This window comes from Haplochromis burtoni, unplaced genomic scaffold (genome assembly GCF_018398535.1).
Source record: "Haplochromis burtoni strain Fernald_Lab_line unplaced genomic scaffold, NCSU_Asbu1 Contig_24, whole genome shotgun sequence".
Classification (NCBI taxonomy): Eukaryota; Metazoa; Chordata; class Actinopteri; order Cichliformes; family Cichlidae; genus Haplochromis; species Haplochromis burtoni.
In genome coordinates this window covers 3,509,726-3,522,975 of record NW_024582385.1, presented here as the reverse complement: position 1 = coordinate 3,522,975, position 13,250 = coordinate 3,509,726, and the positions used below count along the sequence as shown (strand labels likewise).

General features: G+C 43.0%; 1 protein-coding gene and 1 pseudogene across 4 annotated transcripts in view; both read right to left on the bottom strand.

Annotated features, from left to right (window-relative positions):
- Nucleotides 1-13,250, bottom strand: part of dlg2 (discs, large homolog 2 (Drosophila)) — a gene marked incomplete in the record, with an annotated part of 191,521 nt that overhangs the window by 59,621 nt on the left and 118,650 nt on the right. For all 4 annotated transcript variants that reach the window (XM_042218875.1, XM_042218876.1, XM_042218877.1 and 1 more), the window contains 4 exon segments: nucleotides 2,949-3,090; nucleotides 3,324-3,468; nucleotides 11,755-11,891; nucleotides 12,376-12,545. In XM_042218875.1, coding sequence (XP_042074809.1) covers nucleotides 2,949-3,090; nucleotides 3,324-3,468; nucleotides 11,755-11,891; nucleotides 12,376-12,545 — 594 coding nt within the window.
- Nucleotides 8,383-8,501, bottom strand: LOC121814186 (annotated as a pseudogene).

Sequence of the window (13,250 nt, the reverse complement as noted above, 5' to 3'; positions counted from 1 at the left end):
AACTAGGGGTGGGAAATGAATTTTAATTGCGATTATTTAATTTGAAAAAAGTAATGTGTAAAAAAAAAAAGCATTTAATTGCACTTTGCATTTCAAGCAAAGGGGAACTTTTGTCAATGCACGATTTCCTGCTATACCAATTACACTGATGCACATATCAGAGCTATAAAGAATCAGAAGAAAGTGGTTTGCTAGGACTGATCGGAGGCAAATTTCACTTCAAAAGACTACTGGAAGACTAATGGATTGCTCTGGACTGTAGACCACTATAAGTGGTAGAAGATAGGGGATAAGAAAATGTGCTACAGTTAGCGTAAGGTGAACCAACTTTCCAACTGTCGTGCTAAAAGACTATTTCAAGTCAAATTCACCACCTTTATGACACTGAAAAGCAAAATTTGATGCATTACAAACAGCCCTGCTAATATGGAGGTGGAGCAGGGCATCTCCTAATTGGAAGGTTGGTAGGTTAATCCACGGCTGCTCCAGCCTACAGACGGCATGCCTTTTTTTTTTTTTTGGTCTTTGGCTCTCGGAGGAGGTGGACGCATCTTTCATCCTCTCCTTCTCCTTCTCTTCCCTGCTGCTGCTTCTATGTCCTTGTCTGGTCTTGTCTGACTCTAAACCTGAGAGACCTTCTCATTCTCGCTCTTGTTCTCTAAAACCTAAAGAAGAACTATGGATTTGATCAACTGGTCCCTTAATGCAATTGACACCCTCTTCTCAACGAGAAGCCTAGGATCAGGAGCCTGAGTGCCCTGGAGGGACGTTCCCTGCTGGATACACGATGGACGGGTAGCAGAAGTGGCGCGTCGTGTGCCTAGCGGGACTGTCTATTGAGGACATTGAAGACATCTACCTATTCGGCTAATGGGGCTCTTGCTGATTGGAGCTGGCTTGGCCCTGCATGGTGTATCGGAAATGGAAGAAAATGGTGACTGCCACCTTGATCGAAATGTGGGAAGAGCTGTGAGTACTCAGACTGTTCCTACTGAATATAATATGGGAAAGATCTTGGAGGAGCCCCGGAGACCATTGACAGACGATAAGAACAACTGTAAAATTGATGCAGTCTGTTCGCTCTAAAACAACATATCCATCAGCTACCTCCCCACCCTGACGACGCCAGCTGGATGCTCTTGAAGGCTGACGCGACGAGAACAACAACAATTCGGGGCGAAAGGACACTTTCTCAGGCTGAACTCAGGACACACATACTGACACGCCTCACCATCATCCCCGCCTTCCAACGCCTCCTCACATGCTTACCTTCCATCTGATGTGGACAGCGGTCCAGCTGGAGGCGCAATCACAAGATTGCAGAGTCCCAGATGCAGCTGTGCACATTGGCATACTCCCCCATGTTGCTTGTCTTGTGTTTTTATGGTGTTATGATGTGATGATACTTGTGCTTCTTATGTGATGGAGTTTTTGTCTTCTCCTCATGCTGACTGCCTTTAAGGATCAGTATGAGCAGAAATTCTTTTTTTCTCCTGATCTGACCTTTTGTTTTACACATTTAGTTGTTTTTCGTTTTGCTACCTAGCCTGACCTGTCTCCCCATTGTGAATTTGTGTTTTATATGTACGGTCGGAAAGGTTTGTCATATCAGTTGCAGGCAACTGCAACCGACAAATAAATGCATTTATCCAATCCAATCCTAAGTGTCTTTGAGCAAGTTAATTAACCCCAAGTCTGATGTATTCATTGTGAATGCATGTCAATGTTAGAAAAGACTCTAACAGTCAGGTTTAGAGTGCAGTCAGATGGATGAATGTTGTATTAAGTTCTTTGAGTGCTCGAGCAGAGTTGGAAACAGCACATTTTCCATTTAAAGACCTGTATAAGGCTAAATATATGAACACCATATGCATTTTCTCCTAGCATTTATAAAGTACCAGCTTTATAAAGAAACGTCTCCAACAAACATAATTTATCTTTATGGATGATTTACAAGCCTAAAAGCTCAAGTGATCATGAGAATATCATACGACAAAGCATCAGTCTCTGTGAGCAAAGCAGAGCATTTAGTAGATGCATTGTTTTATAGTTCTTTGCTAAGCACATCACATTTGAGCCTTTAGAAATCTGTTTTACTGCTCGGACTCTTTACTATGTCAGCACCATAGTAACGCGGTTTGATTATACCGCGAACAATAAACACATTAAAGGAACACTTCTTAATCAGAATGTAGCATCAAGTTAGTTAAACTACTGGGATATTGGTCTGGGTGGTTAAGTAGCAGAGTTAATCAGTTTCTGTTGCTTTGGTGTTCATGACATTAACAACAGGTGCAAAAACTCAACACAGGAGTGGTTTGACAGACAGAGACACTGACACTGACTGTGTCCTCAGCTCTGTCAGGAGGCAGTTACAGAGCCATCAGCAGGAAGCATATCTGCCACATCCCAACAAAATGACTTCCAGCAGGCCACAGGTGTGAATGCCGTGGACTAACAGAACCAGACTACATGTTCAGATGTGAAAGAGTCTGAACTAATGAGTAACATTTTGAGCTGGTCCAGTAAAACTTTGGCAAAGTGGAGTAGCACTCTGCATCATTTTTATCACTCCGAATTTTGGTGCGTCTTTGAACTCAGCCCTCTGTAGGCTAATCATTTTAATTTCATCAAACAATGTGACATCCTTTCATTCCTAACACCATGTCTGCACAGTTATAGTCCATGACTTTTTTTTCCCATTGAAATCGGATATGTTTCCAAAATGTTCCTTTAATTTTTAGACAGTGTACTCCCCCAGAGAACAGTTTAAAACAGAGTTTTGATGGCTTTTCAAAATTGCACACAAAGACAGATCGGGACAAGAGACAGCAGGAGCGAGGTGGAAAGAGTTTGTACCTGTAACTTTAGTAAGCTGAAGCCAATCATTAAAGAATCTCATATTGTAATGAGGAGGTAATTAAAGACAAAAGAAAAAAACACCCAACCTGTTTACATCCTCTTCCCTCGGAAAGTGCGGAGAGAGGGGTGAATAACTCTCAGGGGAAGCCACGGGCAGGTCGGACTTGTAATGCAGAGAGCCGGTGTTGACGGGGGAAGAGACGTGATTTTTCATGGCAGGAGAAAAAGCTGCAGCACAACACAGCAAACAACAGAGTAACAGATGACTAAACAGAGAAGATGAGAAACTAACATCTGGAAGACAGTTGTACTGTGTACATCACAAATCTTATGAACTAAACAGCAACATATTCGACTGAGTAAAGCTCGCTGCAGTCTGGTTCTCCATATTCTATTGATACATAACTACAGACTAATCTAGTTCATAGCAACTGCATAACAATCTATTCCATAAGACTTACACTGCATGTTATCAGGAGGCCCATAGGGATCTGATAGATACACACTGGTGGGTTTCCCCACCTTTAAAGTGACCACATCAGACGTGTTCTTCAAAATGCCCACAGCCTCTTCATGAGAAACGTCCTCCAGACTGTAGTGGTTCACCTGTGCAGACAGATATACGGGTTCAGAGGCGACCTTTTCTTCTTATTGCTCGTTTCTAAAGAGTCCAACAAGCTCCCTGCCTCCGTGAGAGTGGATTATGACAGATGGTCTTCGGATGAGAACACACCCGCAGAGAGGTAATTTAATTAGGGGGTGATTAAGCAAGACAGATGCCCTCCTAGAGAGACGGCTTGTTGTTAAGCAGGTTGCTTTCACAGAGAGTGGCAGACACGTCTCACTACAGTATGACGGCTGCCTGGTTAATGAAATGATGAAATAATGACTCCCATTATGACTCCCACTGCATACTGAGTAAGGCTGACTTCTAACTAAAATTAACTTGGTTGTATATTTTCACTAACCAGTCAAGCTTCAGCTTAAATCGACATGTTTCCATTTTGGATGTTGAACTCTGTATTTTAAGCCAGGAAATGTTTGTGCAAAGTTTTGTCCTTTTTAGTAAATGAAATTATTTAAAGATTGAAGCTGTAATGGCTGCTATTATCTTGACAAGTATTTATTATTTGGCGTGCTGCGGGGAAACGCCTGTTCTAACGACCGGTGACTATTTTAAACCTAAAGCAACAAAAACATATTGCAGTATCAGTGTGTAATAATAGAGTAAATACACTGGTTCTTATGTAGCACTTTTCTACTCTATGTGAGTATTTGAAGCTCTTCACACAAGCTGCCATTCACAATCACACAAGCATATCTAGGATTCACAGAAATTCATACAAATGCAATGGAAAGCAACTTGAGGGCAGTATCTTCTCCACTGCACACAGACTGGAGCAGGCAGGGATCGAACCACCAACCTTCCAATTAGCAGATGAGCCTTAGTGTTGGTTATTCAAACTGTGTTTATTTGGCACAGTTCTCCAAAAGCTGATGCTGCTCATCTGGACAGCTGGTAACTGTGCAGGGGCGGGTCTAGCAAAGTGTTGCCAGGGGGCCAGGTAGAGCATTAACAGGGAAAGGGGGGCACAAAGAAATACTTTCTTATTCTCATTTAAAATGTCTAGCTTTTAAAAAAGAATTATCTGAATCTTACAACAAACGATTGATAGATTGATGCATATATACCATCAGAACAGTGTACATCACTGTCACAACAGCGTTTGTTTTCATTCAAAGGCTTTATGGTTTTTCCTATAATGGCGGCCGGTCTCTAGTCAAAATGCTCAGGCTGATCTTTTGTCCCAGTCCAGCCCTGTATGCAGCTCATCTGCAGTCTGGTGTTGCCTACATCTTCCTATTCGGAAGGCAGAATTTTCGAGGTCTGAGTACAACCGAAAGCACCACGACTGCAGTTTATGTGTTGGATGTAAAAAGCGCACATGACACTGTGACGTAGGCTAGAATCATGGCAGCAGTCAATGACGGTCCAGGCGTGGGATTTCTCTCGTGGAAATATGCACATTATCTTTTCCTTTCTTTTGGTAGGTGGCACAGTGCACTGTGGCAAGTAAGCAAGCTAGAAGACTGGCAGTCTGGCTGGGTATCCAGTTACAGAAGCAACACATTAACAAGAGAATTCTGAGTAAAACAGGACCGCTCACATCGACCAAGTGTGTCTACTTTTGGAGCTGTGTCTTAATTCCACCTACTTCACATACAAGGGTCAGTTCTACAGGCAGAAACATGGGTGTGCCATGGGCTCCCCAGTTTCACCCATTGTGGCCAATTTGTACATGGAAGAAGTGGAAAAGAGGGCTTTGCTATCCTACCCTGGAACACCACCAAGTCATTAGTTCAGATATGTGGATGACACCTGGGTGAAAATCAAATCTCAGGACGTTCCACATTTCACGGATCACATTAACTCGGTGGACCGACACATCAGATTCACCAGGGAGGATATGAACAGTGGCAGGTTAGCCTTCTTAGACTGTGAGATTTCCATCAGTAATGGGGGACATCTAAAAGCTGACGTGTACCGTAAACCTACACATACGGATCAGTATCTAAGGTTTGACTCTCTCATCCACTGGAGCACAAACTGGGCGTCATCAGGACGCTACAACACAGAGCGAACACCATCCCCACTGACACAGCAGCCAGGGAGGCAGAAGAACATCAAGAAGGCCTGAGTAGATGTGGTTATCCCAGCTGGACTTTTGTCAAAGCTGGAAAGGCTCCTAAAGAAAGCTCCAGCCGATCCAGGAGAGAAGGACAAGTGAAAACCTGTAGTGATCCCGTACGTGTCAGGAGTATCGGAGCAGCTGAGACACATTTTTTCTAAACACCGGGTCTCTGTGGCTTTTAAACCCCAAAACACGCTGCGCCAAAAACTGGTCCACCCCAAGGATCGGGTCCCCCGACACAAACAGAGTAACATAGTGTACGCTGTTAAGTGCAGGAGGATTGCCAGGATTTATACATCGGGGAAACCAAACAACCTCTGGTCTAAGTAGGAGGCCATTTACGTGAAAAGGGAAAGACCATCTCTGAATGGAGGAGGGGCCTAAGGGTACATCTGTCACCATCTTACATGGTGTGATTGCAGCCATTCACCAACTCTCTGTGAATGGCACTCATGGGCTTTGATCAGTAACCACTGATGATCAATGTTCATGAGAATTTGCATAATTAAGATTAAGGGACTGACCTCCCAGCCCATTGTTCCTTCAGTGGGCTGGTTTCAGTCATTATGCAAATGTCCTGTTTATAAGATTGAAACCTGCAGTCAGCTGAGACTGAAGACGTCACCTGATGATGATGAAACGTTTCTCCCACTGAAAACGTCCAGATGAACAGAATCAACTTTTGGAGATGTTCTTACCTGGATAAGTGAGCGTGAAGACATTTTGCACAGTTCTTAACCAAAACGTCTCCACCAGATTTTCAATGTAATGTAACACTTTGCATTTAATAGAAATGAAAATAAAAATCTTTTTATGTTTAAATATTAATATGTTGAAGTTTTTTTCAATATATTTTTATTGATTTTATAATTGAGCCATATACAACAATCACCTTCCAAAGAACACAATAGAAGGTGGACGGCAAGTCAACAAGGTGGTAATACAACATACATAAATGTTAAAACAGAGTATATTTCACTTAAGTTTATCCATCAGGCTAATGACTGGTTGTCAAATCTTATAAAACACTCTCTCTCGGTTAGACAAGGTAAACCTGATTTTCTCCAGGTGGAGTACATTTCCAAATTCTCTCAACCACATTTCAAAGGAAGGAGGTTTATCAGACTTGCAGCTTTCTAGCCACAAGTGTGGTCATTGACACAACCTGCGTCTCTGCCTTGTCCCTTGCCCATCCCGGTTCAGACACCCCAAATAATGCTGCAAAGGGGAACATGGGAACTCCCTGCCAAAGGCTTTGGTCAGAAAATCAAACAAATGATTCCAAAAAAGTTAGTTTTTGGCATTGAAAGAAACGGTGAGATAAAGTTCCTCGATCACTTGAACACTTAAGACTGGCTGAAACGCTCTTATATATTTTTTCCACTTTAGTGGGAGAAAAATGCAACCTATACACAACCTTAAATTGGATCAGACAGTGTCTAGCATTTATAGAACTACAATATATATTCTTAATGCACTCTTGCCAAAGATCATCAGTAACATCCACCCCCAGTTCTTCCTGCCACTGCTCCCTAAAAGTATGAGATGAAGGACTGTATATATCCAGTAAGGCCCTGTAAAAGCGAGACACAGCACCTGTAGTGTAGGGCTCAACTGACACGAAGCTGTCAAACACTGAGTTTCGAGGAATCAAATTGTATTGTGGAATAGATGCTTTGATGAAATGTCTTAACTGTAAAAATCTGAAAAAATGTGAATTAGGAAATTAAATTTCACCCTCAATTGCTGAAAAGATGGAAAATGTCCATCAATGTAAATATCTTTGAGAGAACAAATCCCTCTTCCCTGCCATGTCACAAACGTGATGTCCTCCAGCCCAGGCCTGAAGGCATGATTGTTACATATTGGAGCATCCAGATACATTTTAGGAGCCTTTACTGTGCCCAATATGTTGTTTTTAGTATGATGTTCTCTTGAAACAGAAAGATGAGTAGCTGTGAGTAGCTAGCACTGCCTCGTCTCAGCATGTTTTTCTAGATCAGCTGGGATAAAAACTCAGTTTTCCTTGTTAATTAGTGGGGAAAGTTATGAGTGGGAATTTTTTGTCTAAGGCTGACTTAAATGACGTTGAGGGTGATATTTTTGAACTGCCTAAAAATAGCTGGTCCCTGCTGCTGCTCCCGCTCTCAGTGTGGCTAAGGTCCAACCATTCCCTGCACCCGTAGCAGTTCCTCGGGTGAGGGTGGCTAGGATTCAACCGGTCCCAGTTCCTACTTCCAGGGTGTTTCAGACCCAGCACTCTTCTGCACCCCTACTTGTTCTTAGGGTTGGAGTAGCTGGTGTCCTTTAGTTTCTACACCTGTCCCAGTTCTCATTTGTAATGTTCACAAATGCTGTGATGGGCTCTGAAACCTGACTAAACGCTTTAAACAAACCATTCCTCTGCAGATGATAAGTAGGCTGTTTCACAACTTTCAAGAGAAAAAGGAAGATTGAGATTGTTTATAAATAGTTAAGAAAGCTGGATCAAATGATGGCATTTAAGTAACAGTTTAACTACTGCTCTTAGGCCTGTGTAGCCAATTAATAGATATTACAGTATGGAACATGGTATCGAAAGTAGCTGTGCACAATGTCATGTCAGTGAAATGGTTATGACAATTTTTTTCTCTAATGGTTAAAAATTTATGGTAAATGGACTGATTCTGATATAGAGCTTTTCTACTCTTCCAGAGCACTCAAAGCGCTTTTTACAACATGACACATTCACACAAGCATACAGGATACTTGGTATGCAGACCTGAGGAACCAGTTCCAACCACTAACCTTCCAATCAGCAGATGACCTGCTCTACAGCCACCCCACAAACTTACAGCATCTGGTAATCCTAGGCAGTCTCCCATCCAAGTACTACCCAAGCCCAACCCTGCTCAGCTTCTGAGTTCATACGAGAGCGGGCGTGCTCGGGGTGGTATGCCTGTAAGTGCAACGGTATGACTGTAAGCGCACCACTCTGACGTTTTGTCACCCTGGCTACAGTACTGAAGAGAAACCTGGGGTTGTTGATTAATGAATAGTAAGATGGTCTAGCTTTACAGGCTTTTTTACAGAGCAGCAAACTATTTTTACAAGCTAAACGATGATCTTATAAATTAAGATCATCATTTCCTCTACAGCCTACATTTATGTGCTTTAAGGTGTGCATTTGAGAATTATACCAGGGAGTCAAATATTCCCTTGACTTTTAGTTCAGGTAGCTGCTCTGCACTGTGTTGACACATGGCATTTAAGATAACAGTGGATTAATTATGTCCTTGTATTAAACTTACATGCTTAATCCATTATTATAAATTTAAATGTTAATAAGAGATGATTAGACAAAAGATGGGTTTCAAGAAAATACTGCTAAATGTTCAGTTTCTATGCCATACGTCAGAACAAGATCTACAGTATGAAAGTGGTGGGTGGTAGGTCGGCCTAGCATCTTGCAGGCCGACCTTAGTAGTTTGCTCTGTTGCAGCCCCTTAGTTTTGCAGGAATCACTGACAGCAGTCTTGCGTCTGGCAGAAAGATGGCCGGAAAAAAATCCCGAATGATCATGATCGGCGATCATGATTGAGCGCTTGGTGAAATCAAATAGAAGAAAAACAAGGATTCATCGAGCTCAACCTGTGAAAGAGTGGTTCTGGGAACATGAGACGTCATTTTCACACACGGATTGGCCACCACAGAGTCCAGAGCTCAACCTCCTTGAGAATCTTTGGGAAGCGCTGGAGAAGGCTTTGCGCAATGGTCAGACTCTACCATCATCAATGCTAGATCTTGGTGAAAAATTAATGCAACACTGGATGGAAATAAATTTTGAGACATTGCAAGACCTTATTGATTCAATGCCAAAGCGAATGCGTGCCATAATCAAAGCTAAACGCAGTCCAATGAAATATTAGAGTGTGTGACCTTTTTTGGTGGCGACTGGCAGTGTATAGCAGTGTGTAAAGATAGTCTCGATATGATTGAGACTGTGTGGTTACTTTGTAACCGTGGTTCTCTGAGTGAAAGACTTCAGCTCTCTCCAGATTCAGGCCGCTCGGAGACGCGTTCCGATCAAACCATCAACGGTTTCATGTTTGCTCAGCTGTTTTATGCGTGGCCAGGCCAACTAGAGTGTCTTAAAGAAGTATTCACACGGCATGACCAAGGGGGTCATTCCCCTTATATATCGATTATGTAACGGAGTGGAGCAATACTCTCACACAGAGAAGGTTATAAGGTAACTGTACATTCTCTGACATCTAGCCTCTATTACTTGATGAAGTTTATACCACTGTGATTTTTACTGTACAGTCATGCTTAAGTATTTTCTATATCATCTTTCTGTGTTTAAAGAGAGCATCAAACTAAAAACAACATATTACTACACTCAACAAAAATATAAACGCAACACCTTTGTTACTGCTCCCATTCCCCATGGGATGGACGTAGAGACCTAAAATTCATTCCAGATACACAATATAACCATCCCTCCCAAACAGTGGTCACAAATCAGTCCAAATGTGTGGTAGTGGGCACATCTGCCATATTGAGATAATCCATCCCACCTCACAGGTGTGCCACATCAGGATGCTGATCTGACATCATGAGTAGTGCACAGGTGTACCTCAGACTGCCCACAACAAAAGGCCACCCTGGAATGTGCAGTTTTGTCTCACAGCAAAATGCCACAGATGCCACAAGCAATGAGGGAGCGTGCAATTGGCATGCTGACAGCAGGAATGTCAACCAGATCTGTCGCCCGTGCATTGAATGTTCATTTCTCAACCATAAGCCGTCTCCACAGGCGTTTCAGAGAATATGGCAGCACATCCAACCGGCCTCACAACCGCAGACCTCGTGTAACCACACCAGCCCAGGACCTCCACATCCAGCAGGTTCACCTCCAAGATCGTCTGAGACCAGCCACCCAGACAGCTGCTGGAACAATTGGTTTGCACAACCAAACAATTTCTGCACAAACTGTCAGAAACCGTCTCAGGGACGCTCAACTGCATGCCCGTCGTCCTCATCGGGGTCTTGACCTGACTCCAGCTCGTCGCCGTAACAGACTTGTGTGGGCAAATGCTCACATTCGATGGCGTCTGGCACGTTGGAGAGGTGTGCGCTTCACGGATGAATCATGGTTCACATTGTTCAGGGCAGATGGCAGCTGAGAATGTCCCAGTTCTTGCATGGCCAGCATACTCACCGGACATGTCACCCATTGAGCATGTTCGGGATGTGCTTGACCGGCGTATACGACAGCGTGTACCAGTTCCCACGAATATCCAACAACCTCGCACAGCCATTGAAGTGGAGTGGACCAACATTCCACAGGCCACAATTGACAATCTGATAGACTCCATGCGACGATGTGTTGCACTGCATGAGGCAAATGGTGGTCACACCAGATACTGACCGGTTCTGGGTCCCCAGACCCCCAATAGCGCAAAAAACTGCACATTCCAGGGTGGCCTTTTGTTGTGGGCAGTCTGAGGTACACCTGTGCACTACTCATGATGTCAGATCAGCATCCTGATGTGGCACACCTGTGAGGTGGGATGGATTATCTCAATATGCAGATGTGCCCACTACCACACATTTGGACTGATTTGTGACCACTGTTTGGGAGGGATGGTTATATTGTGTATCTGGAATGAATTTTAGGTCTCTACGTCCATCCCATGGGGAATGGGAGCAGTAACAAAGGTGTTGCGTTTATATTTTTGTTGAGTGTATTTAAGCAAAACGATCTTTATTAAATGGTATTAAAAGTGTTAAATCACATTGGAAATCTGGTGGAGGAGATGCTATACTCAAGAACTGTGCCAAATAAAGAACATTTTAAACACAGGTTGAATAATCAGCAGAGTTAAACAGTCCATAAAAAGTGGGCTAGAATTACAGTTTGATAGGGTCCGAGTGTCTTGGGGCAGAAAAACACAAACACATACAAACAGCAGTTTGGGCTGTCAAGTGTTGCCTTACCACTGGTAAATAGATTACAAATAACACCACACAATGCTCTGCAGCTGATATTGTCACTAAGACATTTTTAGATCCACAGGGAATTAACAGGGGTTAAGAAGCCACACCTCTCATACGGGCTTTTCAGTGAGCTTCATTAAAGCTCGTATACATCCAGAACTGTCATACACGTGTGTGCAATGTGGGTCTTACACGTGATGTTCATGCTGTTTCTCACCATTAATAATCTGTCTCCAACTTGCAGCCGGCCATCCTTTTGTGCCGCCCCACCATGAATAATTTTAGTTACATATATGCTGTTGTCACCAGGGATATGCTGGTTTCCCACTCCACCTGCAATACTGAAACCAAGGCCTGTTGTGTGTGTGTGTGTGTGTGTGTGTGTGTGTGTGTGTGTTGTGTGTGTGTGTGTGTGTGTGTGTGTGTGTGAGAGAGAGAGAGAGAGAGAGAGAATGACAGTAGTTAGTTTAAAGATATGACATAGGCATACACATTATGATATAGGAGGATGCTATAACTGTTGTATTTATTAATTGAAAGGGACACGTTTTTGTGGCAGTGTCATGGGTTTTCAAAGGCTTTCTGACAATGAATACATTTCACAGTAACTTCAAGGTCTTAAGCTCTGCTGTGTTTACAAACCTCCCAGCTGTCATAACTACAGTAAGTAACACCCATTCTTGTGCTGAGCTCTGGAAATCCAGATTAATCATTCAGGGTCAAAAAATGACCCTCGCCATACACAAAATGTGCAGTAGTATCACTGAGAACGGAATATCATCAACTATTCTCTCAAATTTATAATGCACAAAATCATGCTTTTTAGGTCTATACCAACCTTTTGGTCCTTTGATTAGCTTGAGCTCAATGATTGTCTCTAGCATAGGCCTGCGGCGCCGCACATACAAATGGACAACAGAACCTGCAACCTTTAGGGCCTCTACTGCCTTACTGTGGGAAACTTCAGACACATCAGCATCATTCACCCGAAGGATGCAGTCATTTACTCTGGAAAAGGAAAAGTCATATCAATAGCTAATTCACATGAAGACAAACTTACAATACTAATCAGAATTTCATTAACTGATATAAAACTCAGTGGTGAGGAGAGTGTTTCCAAGGCAGGCGCACATCACGGACAAAATGCTAACCCCAAAGGCTTTGTTACACACTGAAGCTCAAACTTTTATCTCATTACATGACTTTTTTATTGACTGCTGGAATACATTCCAGCATATTTACAGCACAATCACACGCACATAGAACAATTCTGTATAAATGTTAAGGTCTGACAAACAGGGACAGAGCTAGCAAGCAACTGAGTTTGAATTCCTATTGGGCATCGACCAAAACTTCCATATGGTGGCAGCCAAGGACACTAACCTCCTGAAGGTTGCTCACAGTGACCAGGTGGGGTCCAACCCTCGCTCACACTCTCTCTTGCACATGTTACACCACTCCAGGACAACTTGGTGTAAACAGCAAACCGAGTTTATTTGGGTACCCCAGAACCATGGCTTTTACATACAGAACCCAAGCATGCTCTTCGCTTCTTCTTTTCCAGAACATTTCTTTTTTTCTTTTTTCCGTGCCTGCCCTCTACTGGTGGAAACGTGTACCAGCCAAACCCCCAACATAGCTGAATAAATCAAATCAAAATCAAATCACTTTTATTGTCACATCACATGTGCAGGCACACTGGCACAGCACATG